General features: G+C 43.2%; 2 protein-coding genes across 3 annotated transcripts in view; one reads left to right on the top strand and one right to left on the bottom strand.

Moving 5' to 3' along the window:
• NAA15 (N-alpha-acetyltransferase 15, NatA auxiliary subunit) overlaps positions 1–11,625 on the bottom strand; it is a 66,139-nt gene extending 54,514 nt beyond the window's left edge. Inside the window, exon 1 of the mRNA XM_084625818.1 lies at positions 11,304–11,625. Coding sequence (XP_084481944.1) covers positions 11,304–11,357 — 54 coding nt within the window. The 5' untranslated portion in view covers positions 11,358–11,625. The remainder of the gene's footprint in view (positions 1–11,303) is intronic.
• A 4,085-nt stretch (positions 11,626–15,710) lies between these two features.
• On the top strand, positions 15,711–19,983 carry NDUFC1 (NADH:ubiquinone oxidoreductase subunit C1; the record flags this gene model as incomplete). Of its 2 annotated transcripts, XM_084627065.1 has the most annotated exons (4): positions 15,722–15,957; positions 17,681–17,784; positions 18,840–18,928; positions 19,825–19,983. In XM_084627065.1, coding segments are annotated over exons 1-4 (255 nt in total). In that variant the 5' UTR covers positions 15,722–15,896. The 2 variants fall into 2 exon arrangements, with proteins under 2 accessions (XP_084483192.1, XP_084483191.1); XM_084627066.1 differs by lacking the exon at positions 19,825–19,983 and having other exon boundaries at positions 15,711–15,957; positions 18,840–18,929.
• Positions 19,984–22,537: the final 2,554 nt, after the last annotated feature.

Below are 22,537 nucleotides of genomic sequence, written 5' to 3'. Positions count from 1 at the left end.
TTGCATTTGCTGCAAGAAGATGGACTGCCTGCCACCTTTCCCCTCCATCTAATCTGTAAGGCTCCTGGGAGGGAGGGAGAGGGCAGCATGCCCAAAAACATTGAGTGCCTAGAATCTTCTGATATAGCAGCCATTAGAAATAGAACTGCACGGTTACCGGTTGACTGAAATCCACAAGATACTTCATAAATGTAGATATTAATGTCTCACTACTTCTGGAATGCTAACAGTGACATCATAATATACACAGAGTCAGTGGAAGCCAAAAATTATTTGTATGGAAATTTTTTACTCCACAAACTTTGAAAAAAATTAAAGCTAAACACAACTACTGTGCTTCTGATTATGTGATACATGTAGATAGAAAGGAGAAGTGCTTGTTAAATTCTTGTGATATATGTAAAGCTACTGTCAAAGAAGAATTATTGCAGTTAAACAGCAAGAAACATAAAACTGGTCTACATCAACATTTCTCTTCTGTGCATTCTTCTTCTACTTTGTCCTCAGCAGCTGCATCACAGAGCATGGCATCTTTTGATGAAGATAGTGATACAAATAACAATGAAAGTGAAGCGAATTCCATTTTTTCCATATTAAGAATTTTGCTACTCCATCTTTTTTAGTATCAAAAATTCCTTACTCCTGGAAAGTCTTTATATGTTCATCAAATTGGCATTAAAAGGTTTTTTGATAGTGTCCTCGGACCAGAAAAACAAACCTGACCGTATGCTCGCTAGAGGTATTAATGCCAGCAATAAACCATTTCATATAGAAAAAAATCCTTATATATTAGATTTTTTTCATAAGTTGTGTCCAATTTACGAAGTAGGAAACAGCTTTCAGGAAAGTCTTCTGAATGCCAAAAGTGGATGTGAAAAAGAATTGGTGTTCCTATTCCTCAAGCTCCTTATGTGTCTCTAGTATCTGATAGATGAAGCAATATTCACAGTGAGAACATCATCAACTTCATGGTAACAACTCCACAACCAGTGTTTTACTCATTCCAATGCACAATTGAGCATAATCACGCAGCCCAATATTGCTGACAATACAATAAATGAATTGGGTACACACAGAAGGGTATTTCAGTTGTGACTGAGAACATGACTAATGTGAAAGCAGCTTAGTCTTTGCTGATAAATGAGTATCCACATCTTCTGTGTTATGAGCACGCTGCTCTGAGGAGGCAGCATTTCATTGGTGATGTTCAAGATTTGACAACTTTCTCATCACATATGAGAAAAGTGAAAAAGCACTGTCAAGTTTTTCAAAAATAAAGTACCAGCAGCCATTCTCTGCATCATTTAGTAAAGCACTCAATTTCATCCACACTGAGTAAGTCTTGCATACTCAATGGGGCTCCTTCTATTAAATGCCTCAAAGATCTTCCAATACGCAAGCAGACTCTTCACAAAGGGGTGGCTGGGTGCTACCCTCAAGTAATCGTCACTCATGTTCTTGATGATGCAGTCTTTTGGATGCATATCCAAAATTCATTTCACTATTTGGACTCGGAGCTCAGTCCATTCAGAATACAGAAAATTATAGTTCTATATTGTCTGATGCCAAGGATGATTCTTGAACATGAAAAACATTTGTGAGAATACTGAACACAGTACACATACAAAAGCTGATGGGAAAAAGACAAACAAAATATCACAGAAAAAAAATCAGGCGATCAGTCCTGCCCATAATGCTGCCTATCTTCTTGATCCACACTACTAGGGCCAAGACCTTTCTGATGATTAATTTGATTCATCTGGTGACCTCATAGTGGCTGTTGCAAGTGTTAAAGGACATGCACACAAACCAACATGTCTGATGGAAGTAGCAAATTATAAAGCAAGAAGCATCCCATTCAGTTGTAAAACAACCAGAGTGCAATCCCAGCAGTTGAATGAAAACAACTTTCTCGATCATGGTGGAAAGGGTCATGACCAACTTGCAGTCTAGCTGCAACAGCAGAAATTCTTTTAATACTTCTGTATACTACTACTGCCTGCACAGAACAACATTTAAAAATGACTTCCTTTATAGTTGCTACGTTTGTTTTATTTCTGTTACAAAAGAAAAGCAAACATAGCAATAATGAAAGAATGTGACAATTATTCAAGACTGAACAGTTTCATTTTTTAGAACTTCATTTAATTATGTTTTGCATTTTTCTGAGTTAAAATAATGCAGTTACAAAACTTGTTTTTTTGTAATTAGGCATAAGAATCTAAGGCTAAGCCTACTGGAGACCATAAAGTCTTACTCCTTTCGTTATAGTTGTTATTGTCTAACAAATTAGTGCTTTAAAATATTTGACCATTTTTCACATTTAACCAATGTTTGCAATTGACCAATTATTTTTGACTGCTCAAATGCCCAACCCTACTCTGGCTGATGCAACGGGGTCATTTCTATTACTCTATCCTTCTCGGAGCTGCCAATTTAAGTTCCTCCTCTCTATGTAATATCTCTAGTACCTTCACCTGCTGCTCAGAGCTTCCCAAAGAAACTGCTACAGAATAAAACTTGACTTGTTCTCATCAGTTTCACTATGTACCCACAAGGTTATAAACAACCACAATGAAAACTGACAGGTCTTGTCAGCGATCACTCTGATACAACTTCGGAAAGCTCTGAGCAGCAGCAATAGCACTAAAGTCACGTGTCTACAGATATAAGACAACAATGTACTGCTTTACACTTGGTATTAATATGGAAAGTTTATCTTCACACCTGTAAAGCCTATAAACTTTTTTTTTTTTTTTTAAATAATCTGCAAAAGCTACTTCCACTAATTCTCCCTCTTCCCTCTCACCAGAGGAAAGTAGGCAAATGGACTTTTCTGGCCCTAACTTACCCATCCAACATATGTTTATTTTCTCTCAAAATTGAGTTTTAATTTAAATGGCCATGTATGTATGTTCTCTACTAAAGCATAAAGATACAAATCAAGCAAAGGACTAATATCTGAGTGTGAATCATAGTGTCGAAGACATGGCATGAGCTGCTAAGACAATGATGCATTTCATATATCTTTGCTTCAAAGAAAGATACAGCTGTAGGTCATTTTCTGCCACAAAGTACCAGCAATCTTCCTATTGTGCATGCATTCAATCCCTTGGACAGGACACTCAATAGCTGTCCCCACTTAAGAACTCAGTTTATTGCCTAGAAATTTCAGTCAGTGAACAAGCTCTTCCATGTTCACTAATGATCACACTACCAGTAGCTGTAACTCTATGCCCCCATTGCAGGGTCCCAAAGCCCGAGTATCTACACAATTAAACAGCCACATAGACCAAACCAGAGTCAGATAACATGGGCCAGCCCCAGGTATTTAACTGCAGTGTTAACCTGACATAACCTGACTCTCTCTGGCTGCTTGAAGCAAGCAGTAACAGTTTCAATACTCGCACCATTTATACCCCTCAAACTTGTGGTTTGTTGGCTACTATGATGATGGTAGTGGGAGGGTCTCCGCTAATCTACCTCTTCCCAAACTTCTGTTCTTGGGTTTTCCTCCCCAAATGGCTCAAGTGCCTGCCTCCATTGCTGTTCATTGCCTTCTCAAAGAGCCACTGATTCTTGTCAGTTTCCACTACTGCCCATAATGGTACTAAGAGGAGTAGTAAAAACTGACAGGACAATGGTCTGTCTTCATTCTACTGCCACTTGAAAAGCTGTGAGCAGCAATGACACTGGAGCCTTAAGGTCTATCTTCTCTGCAAAAGAAAAGTGCGGTCTTAACTTGGGTTACAACAGCAGTGAAGACATGGTCACATTTTTAAACTCTGGTTAGCAACTCGAGCTGAAGCCTAAACAGCAGCCTTAGGCTGAATTTGAGCTGCTAATCCATGTTAAAAGCAGCGCTGCCCTGTCTAAGGGCATGGCTACACTGGAAACGTCAAAGCACTGTCGCGGGAGAGCTCCTGCAGCAGCGCTTTGAAGTGTAAGTGTGGTCCCACGCGAACACTGGGAGAGACGTCTCCCAGCACTCCTGGTAATCCATCTCCATGAGGGGATTAGCTCTGAGCACGGCTCCCAGTGCTCGGAGCCTGTTTACACTAGCGCTTTAAAGCGCTCTGACTTGCTGCATTCCTGGGGGTGATTTTTCACACCCCTGAGCCAGCAAGTTAGAGCGCTATAAAATGTAAGTGTAGCCAAGCCCTTAACCTCTATTTTAACCTGAGTTAGTTGATATGTGTTAGCTAACGAGAGTTAAGAACACACTTTTTTGCAGTGATGACATATCATAGGAAAATGATAATTAAACAGTTTACATTTGGGTCATGTTGGGAACAATCTATTTGCAACTATAAAGACTAGGTTTTCTTTAAATGAAAGTGTCAGACTTGTCTTCCCTGCATCATTAACTCAAGCTATAACTTGAGTTTTGCCCCAGCCCGACTTCCATCCACATACAAGAATCTCTAGTTAGTAATGCAGTGGAGACGCTGTAGCTCAAGTTACAACAAATCATCCGCTGCTAATCCAGTCACTCTTAATATCACAGTGTATCTTGAGTGTTTTGCAATGTGGTCACTCACTCTAGCTCAGTGGTTCTCAACTTGCGCCACACGTCCTGCTTGCGGTGCAAACAGCATACAGCTGCGGCCCACGTGACATCCTCAGGGCCATACAAGTAGTATTGGATGCAGCCCACATTACACATTGTGGACCACATATGCAGCCCACAATGGTCAATAAGTTGAGAACCACTGCTCTAACTGCTCAAATGGAGTAACTCCAGTGTACTAACTCAAGCTCCCTGGGGCAGTGAAGACAAGCCCAAGATTCTGAAAAAGTTGGTGACATTGATATGAAAACCACGACACATGAGCAAGTGGATTTTTTGAGCCCTGACTCTACCAAATAACACAGTGGCCCCATGGCATCTGATACCCCCACACCATCCTAACAGGGGATCCTGGTTCAATGATAAATGACATATATAAAATGGAGGATTGGAGATTAGAGCACCTCAGCGGAAAGATGTGTTTAATCTGAACCAGCTGTGCAAACTACCTGATTAATCCTATGCTACAGAGATAAAACACTAGAAATAGTCTTCTGCCACTGATGGAAAAATCCTGGCAGACCAAATTGTTCTGGATCGCAAACAGTCCCAGCAGTCTACACTAGTCCCAGAGCCTAAAGAATCCTCCAGCTGCAAAGAACCTTGTGTCTTACTCCTTAGAAGAGACTGACAAAGTATCACAGGTCCACCGGAATCACTTGGGGGAAAAAAATCTCCCTCCCCTCCCCACCAACTAACTTCAGGCGAGTCTAAGAAATGAAGTGGATGTTTCTTTTGTGGTGGTGTAGAAAGAATCTGTACAAACATCTGAACTGTTCCTCCATTCATTGTTGGTGAAATCTAGTGAGGAACAGATGCTGACAAAAGACAAACTCCTCATAATCCTTAATCATGGAAGTGTGACTCTTGCTCAAAAAGCAATCTTTCAGCATCAACTACCTTAGCAACTATTGCCTTATTTTTAGTGTCCCCTTCTTGGAAAAGTTATTCAAAAAGTGGCAGCGGGCCAAACAACAACAGCTGACTTCCATCCAATACTCTAGATCTTTTTCAATCAGGCTTCATGACTGAATATGGCACAAAGATCACACTGGTAGCACTGATGGATGATCTCTCTCAGAATGGAGGATGAAGATCCATACTACTAGATCTGTTGGCATTCTTCAACATCATGGATTACAAGGTTCTGCTAGCTCAAATGCAGACTCTCACAGAAGTAGATGGAAACATGTTAGGTCTGAGAACAGAATCACCATAAGAGTAGCAATGCACGATTGGTCACCTTCTCCAAGAACCTGAATCTGCCAAGTCCAGAAAAGTTCAGTCTTGTTACTGCTCTTATTCAATGTCTGTGACACATTTAAAAGTGATAACACACAATAAATCAATGTGGTTATCTAAACTATGTCCAGAAGCAAAACCAGCAGACCCTTCTGACACCAAAGTACTGGAACAAAAATTGCTAGGTTAGATTCAATTGGAGCAAGAGAGAAGGTAGTATTTGTTGACAGAAGACACTGTACAAAACTGGTTGAGTTTGGATCTATCTCCTTCACTGAGACTATTCCCCACTTCAGACTGTAATGCAATGCCCAGTCTCTGAGTTCTGCTAAGTTCATATCTGCTCCTAGATTCCTGTATTTACAGCTATGGCTGACTAGGAGATTTTTTCTATTTCTTTCAGGTAAGGGCCTTAGGTAGAAGCTTCTTCGATCACAAGCAACGGTCTTTTCCTTCACACTTAAGAAAACAGAGAATCAAATGATGATAAATACTATGAACTTTTGAGCAGGGAATTTTGTGCATAAAATCCATGATACAGTTGATGCTAGACAGCAATTTCAGTTGGTAAACAAGCTTATTAAATTACCTAAGTACTTACATGACCTGTAGTCCCCAAGACCTTCAAAACACCAATAAACTGATCCTCAACATTCCTGTGAGGTAGGGAAATAATATTCCCATTTTCACAGAAGCAGTCAGGTCACAAACGTGGCTGTGTAAGAGACAGGAACTGAACCTAGGTCTGAGTTCCTGCCCACTGCCTCAACCACAAGACCATACTTCCACCTAATTACTGGAAAGATATATTAGTAAAATACCCTTCCTAGCAGGGAAAACCAGAAACCAATACAGTAATATCTTGTTATCCCTACCTATTTGAAGCATGGTGATCCACAGAGTTAAACTACAGAGTTCAGCATACTCAAGTAACCAGTAACATTATGGTGTAGCAATTATCATCGTTGGTGTATAGCATATTAACTCAGTGGGTTATCACTAGAAGTTGGAATTATCACAATCTTTAATCTTGGACCAGGTTGCTGCTGCATGGCATAAAAGAATATATCTTGAACAACACACAGTATGTACTTAATACTAGATCTAAAACACATACTTGGAATATTTTTAATATGATACTTACTTTAGCACATCTAGTACAAAGCTTTGAAGCACTGGAAAAACATAATCCCTATAGTAGACATGGCCTAGGTGTAATTTCCTCATTTGAAAATGTTTTCTTTACAAAATTGAAATTAAATATTGTTATATTTGAGGCTCAAAAAAGTTACCTTACACCTAGTAAGCCTATGATACTAGCCAGGGTGAAAAGTACATGTGACACCATGCTTTCCCAAAAGGATATTGTTCCCCAAAGTTATTTCCTCTGCAATTTGAAAGAATAAAAAAGTTTTGTAATATCATGTACCATATTTAACTATCATTGCAAATCAGCTCTCTGTTTATTTCCCTCCCCCACTAAATGCATACAAGGTCTGGTCAAACAAAAGCATTCATTTAATATTTGACATATCAAATTAGTACTAATCTAAATACCTTTGCTGAGTTGTATTTGACCAGCTAGTCATACCACGAAAGCTGGTTAAATAGCATAAGTATTAACTGAATATTTGCCAAAAACGTGTAAAATTCACCAGTCATTTGTAAACTACAACTCAACCAGTCCTTCCTCCTACATGCCTTGATTTTGTTTCACTTTTTTTGTCTTTTTCTTCACTCCACTTTCTCCTTTCCTTCCAAGGAAAGTGCATTTCTCCATTACATTACAACTCACCAGCAACCGCAAAGGGGGTGTATGGTTTTTTATCCCTCCCGCAATTTTCTGGCTGGTGAAAGGGGTGTTTATTACTCTTCCCTCTTCTCAACCCCAATTTGAGTCCTCCTTTCAGTAAACAGCTCCAGTGTTAGCCTCTGCCCTTGCTCATAGCTTGTCCAAGTACAGTTGAATGAAATATATCCAATTCATGTCAGTTTCACTGATGCCCACAAGGATCAAAAAGAAACAGTGAAAAGTGACAACTTAGGAAATCCACTTTCCCTCTTCTGCACCCTGTGGAAGCCCTGAGCAACAGCAGAGGTACTGGAGCGCTCTGTCTGCAGATTTAAGACAACAGTGAATTAGTTTAACCTTGGTTTGCACTTGTATACCTTCATATCTCTAAGGGCTAGAGAAACATATTCAAAAATGAACTTAAGCTCAGCAGAAAGTGGTAACTTCCTGGGAGAGTCTCTCTTACTCATACTGAGTAGGGTGAGTGGATTTTTCAACCCTTGATTGTTTGTATTACAGTAGTGCCAAAATGTTAAATGAGCTACAGAGCACATTCCCAGTAAAACTGCCATACATCTATGAGCAAATTAGGAAAATCTTACTCTATTCAGTTCTTTTAGCAAACAGTGATAGGACAGACACAGATAAGTGGAAGAACTGGTTTGCAAGCAGATTTCTACATAAAGATTTCTGTAACAGATTTTTGATCTTGACAGCTTTAAAAAACTGACAACTGCTCCAAACCTCCAAAGATTAAAAGGTAAATTATTTTCCCAACAGACTGATGAGATCCTGTCCTGTTTCATGCATCCGATGAAGTGAGCTGTATCTCACGAAAGCTTATGCTCAAATAAATTGGTTAGTCTCTAAGGTGCCACAAGTACTCCTTTTCTTTTTGTTCTGTTTCTGTAAAGCATAACATTCAAGTTTTGAATTAAGAGTAAATTTTCTTAACACTATGAATAAATGAGACCCCTCTCCAAAGTATACAGAATTGGTTTAGTCTCCAAAATGTCTGTCTGTTTTAACCTTTGCTTACAAAAATAAAATGGCAGTTTACCTGCTTGAACTACTGAGTTTACAACAGCCGAGAGAACTGCAGTTTAGATGGTTCTGTATTCTGATAAAAGTTTTGTGTAACAATATTATCTATTGAAGGGCAATATGCCTCTTTTGGGTACCCTGTAGGCTAGATCACATCAGTGTCTGCTGAAAAAGCCTTGAAGCTATAAGTCACCTCTTGATATATACGAAAAAATGACATACCTGAAACAAGGTGGCATGTTCCACATGTTCACTGGTCAAGCTTTCAATAGGAATACTGAAAAACTTATTTTTCAACCTACCTATTTTATTTTGCAACAAAGTAGAAAACCACAGAGCGGTCTACACACGTGAACCGTGGTCGTGGGCTCAAATACCATGAATCGGAAAGGTGCAGAAAGAGTGAGGAGCATTACAAAATACACCTCTACCCCGATATAACGCAACCCGATATAACATGAATTTGGATATAATGCAGTAAAGCAGTGCTCTGGGGGACGGGGTTCCGCACTCCAGCGGATCAGTGTGTATGGCTCCGACACGCTGCTCTGAGCAGCATGTTAAGGGTGCCAGGCTGGAGGGTTGGATTGGGGCAGAATGTCATGGGGCGGGGTGTTCAGGGGGGGTTGGATGACTCGGAGGTTCTGGGGGTGGGGTGGTCAGGGGACGGGGACAGGGATAGGGCGTGGGAGTCCTGGGGGCCTGTCAGGGGGTGGGGATAGGGGTCGGGGCAGTCAGGGGACATGGAGCGGGGGCGGGGTTTGGATGGGTCGGGGGCTCTGAGAGGTCAGTCAGGGGGTGGGAAGTGACTATTAATAACGGAAATGCTCAAGGCCAAAGCAAGTTCGATATAACATGGTTTCACCTATAACGCAGTAAGATTTTTTGGCTCCCGAGGATCGCGTTATATCAGTGTAGAGGTGTAAATGTAAAATTGTATATCACACAGGAACTGAAGTTATTTAGGTTACAAACATTCCCCCACAACTTGATGACAACAGAATTTCCAGTTAAAACAAACAAACAAACAAACAAACAGAACAAAAACAACAGGCTAAACAAAATCTGCTTAGTCTGGAACAGACCTCAGCCTAAAACCAAGTTTTCTGAGCTAGATCAAATTAGGCTGACTTTTTCAAAGCTGGGTTAGGCTGACTTTTTCGCTCCTTAATGCCATCTTCTTTAAATTCCAGCTATGACAGAACACTCCAAGCCACACCTTTCAAAGTGGAATGCCAAGACAACTTTGACATTTGAGGAACTTTTCGAAGGAAGTTTGAAGAGACTACATAGCAAGGATTTAGAATGTACTTGTGTCCACATTTGGGTGGTGACTTCTGTTCTTGAGTACTAACTGAAGTTATGTGTTTCATGATGATAATACATACCTTTGCACTATTAACTATTGTGCAGTTATCTACACTTCTGTACATTTATTTCCAATGTAGTGTTTTTCAACTAAACTCTCAGTAATAGAATACATATATGATACATTAAAAGCAAAGGTTTATAGAAGATTGTAAGAATGTTTTGCACAAAAAACCTTAAGATGCGTATATTAAAAGGGATATTTCTCATTATTTCAGTAGAATTGACAAGATTAAACTAACATGAATAAGATGCAGCCTTCTAATGAGTTTCTCTGCATAACCCAATTGTATTCATCTGTGGTACAGATTACTATTTCTGCAATCTGAGACATTTCATATAGATTACAGCATCTGGCTTAACATTCCTGATCTCTGGGAGCACATAATAGTTTAAGAGTCTTTAAAAACAGACAAACATTTTAGAATCTAAACTAACGTGCAATAGTTCGCAAAAAATTTTGTAGGAGAGAACTATATGATATTTCAAGATTAAGTAGATAAGAGGGAATCCTCTAATCATGAAACTCTTGACAATCATTCATTAATTGATCCATCTCCTTACAATACTCCATGCACATCAAGTGCCTTATAATCAAATTTCATACTGCACTGAATCAAAGCTGATGTGCACCTATTATATTGCTTTGTACAGTAAATTATGTATTCCTTTTATGCATACTTTAAAAGGAGAGTACAATGTCTTAGTTTGTACTCTCAGTAATTATTTTCTGGAGCAGAGTTTGTTTCATTGACACATGCCGGAATTAGAAACCAGGGAAAGTTAACTGTCAAAATGTTTTATGTAGACAAGGCTTAATTGCTCAGTTAGTCTAGGAAAAGTCACTCTAAAACCTTCACCATTTTACATTTCCTCCTGCCGAAGACACATTCCCCACTGAATAGCAAGAACTAATCTCCCCAAATCTGACTTTGTAAAAAACCCAGAGGAATCCCAAGGCCCCCAACTATTGTAGGAACAGAATTAGTGAATTCGGGATGCTTTAAGAAGTCCTTCGTTCCCAAGCACCGGGGGAGCAGGGGGGCTTTCGACCGTCCTCCCAATCCTCTTCAGGGGCAGCGGGGGAAAGACAGAGCCCGAAGCGGGGAGGATGTAGCAACCAGCGGAGCAGGGGGTGACGAGAGCCGGCGCCAGGGCCCAGGCAGAGGTGTGGGGGCTCCCTAGGTCCCGTCCCACCGAAGCAGCGAGGGCTGCAGCTCCCTGCGCTTCACCAGGGGCAGGGGCCTGGCCAGGCGCCCCCGAGGGCACCCCGCCCGGCTCACTCACCAGGATACGCTTGAAGAGCGCGTTCTCCTTGGGCGGGAGGCTCACGGACGGCATCGCTCCTGCTGCTGCCGCGGCCGGCTCCGGCTCCGCTTGGAGGCTCCGGGGGGCGGGGTGTATCCTGCCACTGCTCGGTCACCGCCGCCTCCCGGGACTCCCTGCCGGGCCGCCCCCTCCTCGTTTCCGTCCCAGGCCCGGCTCCTCCAGGCCGCCGTATCCGCGCTGGGTTCCCCCTTGCCCCGCACCGAGTCCCAGGCGACAGTTCACGTGGTAACTGAACAGGCCGGAGAGAGGCACCGTCAAAATGGCCGCCGCCCCTTACGGCTTCCCCAGCCGGGTCACGCTGCTCAACGCGCATGCGCCGCGACCCCGTGGCCCAGCACGGCTCGAGCACGGCTCGGGAGTCGGTGCGGGGCATGCTGGGAAGTGAGGCCGCTCCCGCGGTCCGCCCTGGTGACTCAGAGCCCGTCCCAGGCGTCCCCCGGGGAGCGGGCGGCGTTGTCGTGACTCGCCTCCAGCCCCCGCAGCCGCAAAAGCCGGGGGTGGAATGAGGCCGTTCGGGGGCTTTGCACGCCCCATTATGCACCCCGCCCAGCAACCGGCACCAGCCCTCCCTCGCCCCGCAGCGGCTCCGGGGCCGCCTCTGCTGGCAGGTTTTACGGGTCCCGCGAGCTGGCTGCAGGCGCGTCTCTCCCACCAGAGGCTGGACAGCTCCGGCCCGGCTGGACTAGGGTTTAATTGTGCTGATCGCCTGAGTTAGCCAGCACTTTGTAGAAGCCTAATGTAAACAAGGCCCGCTCCCTGTAAGGTGTCAGCCTGGTGGGGCTAAAGTCGGGGGGCTGCGCGTTGGCTGCATTAGAATTATTAGATTGTTAGCTCGTGCTAACATTGTGCCTTTAAATCCTACTGTAGATCAGGCCTGGGTGGATGCCGTTTTCAGGAACATACCGTACCTCCCTCTCTGGCTTTTTACCAAAAGTGATGAGTCGCTACCATATGTGGGCATTTGGTGCAGTGCCAGCTCCCCTTACACGGCTCTGACACCCCACCTCCACCTGCAGCATCACCCTGTTATCTTCCAACCTTGCAGAACCAGTTACAAAAAAGGCAAATGACTGCTATTTTTTGGGACCCGCCTTCACAGTGCTGTGCCAGCAAAACAACTCAGAAGCTAGTCAACTCTTGCCCCAAGACAGTGGTTCAGGCCACTGTTTGCTCTCCTCTGCTTCCCTCTTGGGCCGTGGAACCACAGAAAACACAACTGTTGCACTTTTGGAAGTCTGTAAAGCAATTCTTATGTGCAGTGTTAGAATTTTGTATGGTATTTAAATGCAAATTAGGATGAGATCCTCAGTTTTTGTTGATAACTTCAGCAGGATTTGAACCCAATTGTCTAATGAAAAGTTTACATTCAACCTATTGTGCCACAAGCCTTCAGCCAATGATACTGTGAAACGGTTTTGTACCCTAAATAATAAAAAGTCCTGAACTGCTTTTAACATCCAAATTAGTAATGGGATGAGAGTTAAAGTACTTTTATGGATTAGAAACTTGCTAAGAAACAGAAAACAAACAATAGGAAGAAACAGTCTAGTTTCAACATAGCAAAAGTTAACAATGGGGTGCCTTGCTTCTGTACTAGGGGTCTGATCTATGGCCCACTGAAATCAATGGGATTCTTTCCTTTTACTTCAGTGGGTTTTGGATAAGGCTGTATGAGGTGTTTAATATATGTATTAATTATCTGGAAAAAGGAATGGACACCGGGACACAAAATTTGCATATGAAGAGACTAAAGAGTGCTCTGAGAAGCTTTCAGAAGGAACTAAAGATTAAGATCCCAGTCCTGTAAAGATTTGTGCACATTGCACATGCTTAACTTTACTGTTGTCATGCTGACTGGAGTAGCTCACGACCATGAATGCCATCCTCAGGGCAGACTGTCAAAAAACAGGGCAAAAATCCCAAACTGGTTGTATGTTCTATAATTAGATTTCACCAGCCTAAAAACAAGTGTGAACTCCTGAAGCACTATAATAGTCTTACCACAGAGTCGTAGATAGTCCCCTTGGGCATTCCAATTTATCTTGCCATCCAGGCAAGATAGACTATGTGATAGATCAGGGGTCGGCAACCTATGGCATGCGTGCCAAAGTCGGCACGCAAGCCGATTTTTAATGGCACGCTGCTGCCTGCTGGGTCCCAGCCACCGGCCCCACTCAGCCTGCTGCCGAACCCTGGCCAGCAGCCGGAGTGCTGTCAGGTGAGTAAAAGCACCTTTTTTTGGGATCGCTCCCCCTGTTCCCTCCACCTGGCTACATGGCTGGTTAGGGTATGTCTATACTGCAATCAGATGGCACATACCATCCGACTCAGGCGCACGGGGCTTGGGCTAAGGGTCTGTTTAATTGCAGTGTAGATGTTTGGGCTCGGGCTGCAGCCTGAACTCTGGGACCTCCCACCTTGCAAGGGCCTAGAGCCTGAGCTGCAACCTGAGCTCAGACATCTACCCCACAGTTAAACAGCCCCTTGGCCCATGGTCTGCGAGCCCAAGTCAGCTGGCCTGGGCCAGCCACAGGTTTTTAATTGCAGTGTAGATGTAACCTCAGAGTCCAGACAGCATAAAGCAGGGGCCTCACATTCAAATGACCACAAGGGCCACATGAGGACTGGTGCATTGGCCTGAGAGCTACATCACTGACACCCCCCCACTCGCTGCCCCGGCCCCGCCCCCACTCCACCCCTTCCATGAGGCCTTGCCCCCACCCTGCCTCTTCCCACCCCTTCCCTGCCCCCATTCCAACCCCTTCCCCGAAGTCCCCACCCCCACTCCGCCCCCTCCCTGCACCCCAGGGGGTGCAGGAGGCGTTCGGAGTGCAGCAGGGGGTCAGGGTGCAGGGTCAGGGGTGTGGGGTGTGGCAGGGGGCTCAGGACAGGCATAAAGAGTCCCAGTTTCTCCTTATTAGGGATTTGTATTGCCCCTGAACCTAGAATCCAAGCTGATGGGATGAGTTCATGTGCAAGCCTCCCGTTCTTGGAGGGGATTGGGAAAACAATCAACAAGGTCTCTCTACCCTTCGGTACTACACGATGCCTCATTTGCTTTCAATGGGCCATCTTGTGTACAGAATGAACACTTTACCTTCATTAATGCTTCTTTTCCTGTTTGGTGAGCACTTTATAAGTGGGATACAGATATTATGAGTAGGATTAACACATGTAGCATCCTACAAACATTCCATAAAGTATAAACACTTCCTTATAACTAATATCTATTTTAACTATACTAACCCACAGGTAAGTTTCCAACTATGCTTAGGTCTGTATTCAGTGAGGCCCTGGGACTTGGCACAAGCTGACATCTGGTCTGCCAGCATCACAGTTACAATGCATAGTCCCACTGATTTTGATAGGACTACTCCTGGTAATAAAGTTAAGCACATGTATAAGTGTTTGCAGGGTTGGGACCCATGTGACTCATTTTTATATATTGATGCACAATTCTTTAAAAACCTGGGAAATCTCCACACAAAATACTTAGCCCACTGTAAGTTACAGTTGCTAGATGGCATATTCCACCAAACAAAGTCATTCAACACCCCATCTATACTCCATCTGTTTGACTTTTGTCCCTCAAATACCTTTTTTCCACCACCCAGACTGTTGTGATTTTATGATGAGTATCATGATATTTGGTGTTTTCCGTAAGGCCCCAGCTACTAGAGCCATGCGATTATGTGAGATTTGTAAATGTAATGATTTTTAAGTCAGTAGTAGATTTTGGGGGGCCTGACATGATTTGTGAATGCTTGGGTTTGGCACTGCTATGCCTCCCACTTTATTCTGGGAAATTATTTCTCATTGGATGGTTAATTCTGTCAATTTGCTACTCTCTAATTGAAGGTTTCAAGTGGAAAAATACAGAAGAAAATGAAAAGGTGCAGAGATGGTGCTTAGAGGATGAGACTTGTAGGTTACAAAAGGAGGCCAAAAAATGAGGATGATTTACTTTAACACCAAGTAGGTGATGAGTTAGAGAAGAGATACTCAAAAGTAGGAAGGGTGCAGTGAACATTGATTTGTCCCTCTGCTTTGAATGGTAAATGAAAGGGTAAACAATAGGGGGGCATGGAAATCAATGCTGCTTTATATAGTGTGCAGCCGGTGAGGGGCATTCCTGGGGGCCAGTTGCTGGGCACCTGCCAAGTGCTTCATTTGTAATGAAACAGGTGCCAGGGCTCAAGCAATTGCTTTTACATTCAAATATGATGCAGCAAGCCCAGAGGTGGCGGGGCTATGAACTACCGAGCCCTGGCACAAATTAAACACTGCACCCATCCACCGAGTGAGGCGGGGCCGCCAGGCAGCCCATGAGCCCCGCAGTGAGAGTGCCAGGCTGTTGCCTCAGCAGCCCGGCAAGGAGAGGAGTGAGGGTCCCTGCGAGAGGAGACGGCCTGGGCGGGCAGCCACAGCTCTCCCGTTTCCGCGCGCTGTGCTGGGGCCTCTCCGCAGCAGGGGGAGCCCTAAGCGCCCCAGCCCCGCCTCTGGGCGGCTCAGGCCGGGCTGCGGCGGCGCGGGCGAAGCTGGGCCGGGAAGATGGCGCCGCCGCTGGGGCTGGTGAAGCGGCTGTTGCTGAGATCCGGGAGCCTGAGCCACAGTGAGTGCGCGCGGGCCCCGCCCTGGCGGGCATGGCGGCTGGGGAGACCGGACCGCAGCCGCGGGGAGGGGAGAGGAGCGGCGGGCCCCTGCCCGGCCGCTGTCTCCGCGGGGAGGGCTGGCGGCCCCCCGGCTTGGGGCTGGGAGTGACCTTCAGCCTCTCGCTGGGCCAACGCGCGCCCCTGTCCCTGGCGGAGGCGGGATGCGGCTGGCAGGATCGGTGTGGGGAGAGTCCCCCCATTTGGTGCCTTGTGTCCTGTGTCGGCTCAGCGGAGGGCGGCCGCGATGGAGGGGGTTTGCACGGTAGGTGCCTGCCCGCGACATAGGGTTTGTCTTGGATTTAGCCCTTTCTTGCCTCCGAAGGTAGGTGATCAGACTGGGGGTCCCCTCTTTGGAAGAGGTTTGGAGAGGGTGCGCATTGACGGGATTTGCCCGTTATATTTATTCTGTGTGTGTCGTTTCAATGCCCATGAGCCCATCTGTTAAATGGGGCTGGCTGGGGCCAGCTGCGGACACACACAAACAAACGACCTTTCCTGACCCCTCTCCTCTGGTGCCTGTAAATCCCAGAGAAGTTCTGTACCAACTCCCTGCCAGACTGTCCTTCCTCTATATTTTCACACATACCTTAGAACAGACAGAGGCAAATCTTAACCTGCTTTTGCCCTCAACCTCTTACTGCCATCTGTGAGCTGGCTCAGGTTAACAATACGGCCTATCTCATAATATTAGGATTAAGTTTTAAAAATATTTTTAATTTTTGCATATAACATTTATAATAGTGAAATCCCTATCCTAATCCCCCTTTATATTGAAACACTTAAGGTGCTTTGAGAAAACTGGATGAAAGAAGTTATAACTTATTTATTGTCTTTATTACTTTGTTGAGCACCAATCACCAGAGCAACTAGGGTGACCAGATGCCCTGATTTTATAGGGACAGTCCCAATATTTGACGCTTTGTCTTATATGGGTGCCTATTACTCCCCACGCCTGTCCCAATTTTTCACACTTGCTATCTGGTCACCCTAATAGCAACAAGGCACTTATATAGAAATGCACAATATTATTGCCTGTATTACATGGAGCTGTTTTTATTTCACACACACATTTGTTTCTAGGAAGGTTTTCTTTGTTATCACCCTTTAGCTTAGCCAGGTTTTATTACTTTTATCATCAGAAATAATTGGTTAACCTCTCCCTGAGTATCTTAAATTCCTTCCCCCTGAAAATGCACATCTTCTCACTCTTGGTTGCATTTTTACTTTTTGACTCTTGAAGTCCTGATTAAATAATCTTCACCATAATAAAGACTTTTTCCCTTTCTCCTCCTTGTGATGATTAGATCTAATACACAGTGTGATGATATATGTAGGGAAGTGGTGGAAGACCCGTTGCTTAGGACTTCTAAAGTGAGACAACTGATTGAGTAAAATATAGTCAGGTACAATCCTATATTCCCAGAGGGATGGAAATAGGTAATTTAGTTGGAATTGTGTTATCGTTGTTGCTGCTCATCCTTCCCTTGATGAATCCCTGTGCTCAATGAATGATCTTTGCAGAAATGGGTGAAATGAGAGGGCTGGAAAACCATTTACACTGGTAATATAGTTTTTCAGAGTATCTTTTATAATACAGATCAGACAAGACTGTCATGAATTGGTTTGATAATCTAATAGACTTGACAGAAACTAACGTGTGTGTATGAAATTCCTGTATTTTAGCATTGACTCGTTCTGCATTCATTGCAAGAAATCCTGACCATACTAAACCAAACTGGGGAAAGGTTGGACTGACTTTTGGCACTGCTGCAGCTCTGTGGGTCCTAGTAAGTATTCTCACATTGTTACACTATACTTAACTAGTCACTAGAGAAATCTTAAGACGGGGCTACTGTTAAGAGAAGGTTTCAGAGTAGCAGCTGTGTTAGTCTGTATTCGCAAACAGAAAAGGAGTACTTGTAGTCTCTAGGGTGCCACAAGTACTCCTTTTCTTTTTGTTAAGAGAAGGTTGTATATGAATACCGATTCATTTGCTGTAATGGATAAGATAACCAAAGGAAACGTCAAGGTTTAAGAAATACACGTAGATCAGATATGTCTCTCTGAAGCCCCAGGTAGTTTGTAATATTCCTTTATAAACTAGAAATTCATGAAGCTATTCCTCTTTGCTACAACTTTCCAAACAACCATACACTGAAGATTTGATTTTCTACAGATCTACCAACTTCTCTCCCAGACAACGGGTGGGCATGTATATATTTGTGTAGATGTGTTTAACAGCATTTTCTTTTCTGCTCCAAGAGAAACTAGACATGCTTTAGGGAGGGGCTGTAATAAAACCTTATTTTTCTTTTAAATATATTAGGAAAATCATAATTTTATGACTGGATCAGACACTCCTATTTTTGCTACTTTAAAGCTTTGTCCTGTCTACTATCAGGGCAGCATTGTGCAAGGCACTGCGCAAATTCTTAAATAAAATTTCTTTCCTGAGAGGCATCATAGTCCAGGATAGTGGCAAGACATAGTAGGTGGAGGGAGAATGTAGTAACGGTAAAATGAACATGTTATGCAGAATAAGCAGCAGTCAGAGAAATGTTTCACTGTTCCCAATTTGTCCAGTATCCGGTGTCTTGTCTATCAGTGATCAGCACAAGATGATGCTGTGGAAGGTGTAAGAAACCTCCCTGTGGGTAGTAGTGGGATAATCTTTCATCCCAGGGAGTCTCCTCCTATCTTTCGATTGTCAAACACCGACTTACATCCTGAATCAGGAGATTTTATCTCTTCCAAAACTTACTTTTATTTATTTTTACAATAATGCTGGTTCCAGCTTGCTGCTTCCCCATATGGCTTTTTTAATCATATTGTCACCTTCTAGCTCTTCAAGCAACATAATGAAGATGTAATGGAATATGAAAGGAGAAGAGAAGAGAGAGAGAAACATGATGCATGTACAGGATGTTCATAGTAAGTATACAAATACAGACTGGTAATACATAGACTGATATATCTCTTTTTAGACAAGCCTACCTCCTGCAAGGTGCTTACTGGCCTGTCTTGCCAATTAAACAATGAGAGTTGTCTGTTCCTCTTCTTTCCTTGTTTCCTACCCGTTACTCACTATCCCCCATTCCCTAACTCAACCCCTCATTAAGAATTTTAAAAAAGAAAAAAAGTCCAACACAAATAATAACTAAGATACCTGTGCCAATTCATCTGTGTTTGGCTTTTAGATTGTAAGCCCACCAAGTCCTGAATTCTCTTTGTGCATGTATGTGTCTGAGCGTTTGTATGATGGTCAGGACAAGGGGGCCTCAGTCCTTATTGAGCCCTATGGCCAGTACCATAATATATATGTTTTGATAATAAGGTGTCCGAAGGAGCTGTTCAGCTTATTGTAGGATCAGGCCCACAATAGAAATCAATATTTTCTTAATTTCACATATCAGAGAATTTTCCTGTGCCTTGTATTTTATATAGCTTGGTACATAGAGGATACCAAAACTCTAAATCAATGCATATGAATTGGGCCATTTGATTTTTTTTAAATATAAAGGTAATAGCCCTCATAATGCTGATCAGAATATTTCACTCATAATCTGTGTTTAAATGTAATTTATTTACTTTACTGTTACAAAACACATAATTAACTGACAGCTATGGGTTCAGAGCAGTTAATATGCAGCTTTAAAAGAACATTTTTTGTTGGGAAACCCCACAGTTGATGGTCACTCTTTCAATTTTCTATAAATGCCTCTACTATGCAGCTAAAAATGGAATGAACATAGAGAAAACATTTCATCACACTTACTGAACGTATTTAATTTTTCATGTCAACCTTACAAGTATGTTTTTTTTCCTAGGTTGACAATATGCTCTAAGAAGTGATTGAGTGATAATTGTAATCCACAAGGAAATGATGAACAGGGTATCAGAATATATCTGGATATTTATCTGTTCTGAATGTTTTGTACAGAGCACTGTGAAATAAACAGCAATTAATATGGAAGAAAGTGGTTGAATCTCTTTTCTTGCTGTATGTGTTTTATTCTGAAGACTAGCAGAAAGTGTGTTCAACTGATATTTCACCTTTGCATAAAATCAGTGTTACTGTTTCAGAGTTAATGATTTTTAATTTTTAAGAAATCATTGTGCTTTTGAGATTACCTCAGTTATTCTGAAAGGTGGAGTTCAAATAGCACTCTCTGAATTTTTATATGTAGCAAATTGCTGAAGTCATTAACTAAATCATTTCAGTCACTAACCTTTAAAAGTACAGAAAATAAACCATATGACTTTCATAAGTGTTGGGGATTCACTTAGAAAAAGTGAATCATGCTTCATGAAAGAAGAGCACTAACAAAGTTGCAATCTGTATATAAATGCTAAAATGTGCATTTCAGGGTTTTTAACCTTGTGAATATTGTACATTGAAAATAATTTCTTCTTATAAGTCTTGTTTGAAATTCCAGTTGGCCTTGGAAGAGTTGCTTCAGGAGCTACTGCAACTCACATTTACACATCTACATACAAGCTTGAAGTCATTCTTAGAGTACTAGTGTGCTTCTCCAATCTTGTCTGCTCTGCAAGATGCACACTGGGTTCATTGTCCCATAGCAAAGATGTAGACCTTCATTCAGCTAGGAGAGAAAAACCAGAGGTATAGTCAGCCTTTGGATTTGGTGTGGTGGATGTTTGGAGCTTTTGCTTTCTAGGGCTTTTTGAGAAATGCTATGTAAATTACAGAAATGCTATGTAGTGTCTCTTTTGAAGGTCATGCAATATGGAATGAAGGGTTAGTCTTAACTTTGAAGTTAGTCTGATCTGCCCTACATCCCCTGTTTTAGAAGTGCTCCATTGAGAATCATGAAAGCAGAATTAGCCTTCAACAATTCTGTATGGGAGGAAAGGGAGTTGATGATTTTTTTTACACTAATTTTTTGGAGACTGATTATAAATAATATTTATCTTGAATCATAAAATTTGAAACACACACTAAATCAAGCTCTTAAATTAAAAGTTTAATAGTGCAAAGAGAAACATACTTCCATGTTTTTCCCCTTCATGAGTGTATATAGCACAGGGGTGGGCAAACGTTTTGGCCCGAGGGCTGCATCTGGGAATAGAAATTGTATGGCGGGCCATGAATGCTACAGTATTGGGGCTGGGGTGTGGGAGGTGGGTCAGAATTGGGGCTAGGGTGTGGGAGGTTGTGGGTGTGGACTCCGGGGTGGGGCCAGAAATGAGTTTAGGATGCAGGAGGAAGCTCCAGGCTGGGGCGGAGGAGTGGGGTGCGGGAAGGGGTGCAGGCTCCGGTTGGGAGTGTGGGCTCTGGGGTGGGGCTGGAGATGAGGAGTTTGGGGTGCAGGAGGGTGCTCCAGGCTGGGACCAAGGGGTTTGGAGGCGGGAGGGGGATCAGGGCTGGGATTAGGGTGTGGGGGGGTGGCTCAGGGGTGTAGGCTCTGAACAGTGATTACCTCAAGCGGCTCCCAGAAGCAGCAGCATGTCCCTTCTCCAGCTCCCACACAGAGGTGTGGCCAAGCAGTTCTGCAGGCTGCCCTGTCCGCAGGCACCGCCCCTGCCGCTCTCATTGGCTGCAGTTCTCAGCCAATGGGAGCTGCAGGGGAGGCGTTTGGGGCGGGGGCAGCATGTGGAGTCCCAGATCCTTTAAATTGCCCCCTGGGGAAGCCGGACTGCCCCCGTATGGCGCACTGGCTCTTGCCGGTACACTGTACCGGCTTACTTTCACCTCTGCATACCAGTCTACCCCTAAAGATATCACATGTTCTCTGAGATAGGATGGTGACTCAGAAGTCTTAAACGGATATTTGGTGGTCTGTAATTGTTAACATGTTCTTGCATTAAATGATAAAACATTTCAAGACCTCTATTTATGTAAGAGAATAGTTTCCTCCTATTTAAAGGCTGCTGAGGGTAAAAATGGGTTTGTGAGGGTTTTTTTATTTTAAAAAACTTATTTTGATGTAGAGAAAGTGTGAAATGGTTTTTTCATTTAAAAGAGAAAAAGGAATGGGGTTATGGTTTCTACTTGATTTTTCTTTACTGTATTAAGTCTTCTCTCCCTTGATGACTAAGGCATTGTCTTTCTTTGAAAAATTACAGTAGGGTAACTACATCAATTTTTAATTTATCTATTAGACTGGGGTGCAAATGGTTAGTATAATACCTAGACCTTTTGCTTTACACAGTATCATTATCCGCATTTTTCAGATGGGGAAACTGGGGCTGAGAGGTGAAGTAATTTGCCCAGGATCACCTAGTAGGCCAGAGGCAGAGTAGGGAATAGAACCCAGCTCCAGGGTCCTAGTCCAGCACCTAATCCAGTGGATCATGCTGCCTGTAGATGCATGTAACCATTTGAAATCAGTGAATCTCTTTAAGCATGATTTAAACTGGTTAAGTGCATCAACATTATTAAGGGTTTGAATTAATGTAACTAGATAAATTTAAAATCTATCTGGTTACACCAGTGCATACATCTAATCTAGTCCAGTCTTAAAAGAATTGCAGTGGAAGCCCTTGAAGGAGCAAGGATGCCAAGTCTCAGAGAAAGCT

The sequence above is a fragment of the Lepidochelys olivacea genome, assembly GCF_965140295.1.
Source record: "Lepidochelys olivacea isolate rLepOli2 genome assembly, chromosome: 4".
In the NCBI taxonomy this organism is placed as follows: Eukaryota; Metazoa; Chordata; order Testudines; family Cheloniidae; genus Lepidochelys; species Lepidochelys olivacea.
Note: the sequence above shows the minus strand (reverse complement) of the source record. Positions and strands in the feature narration are given on the sequence as shown.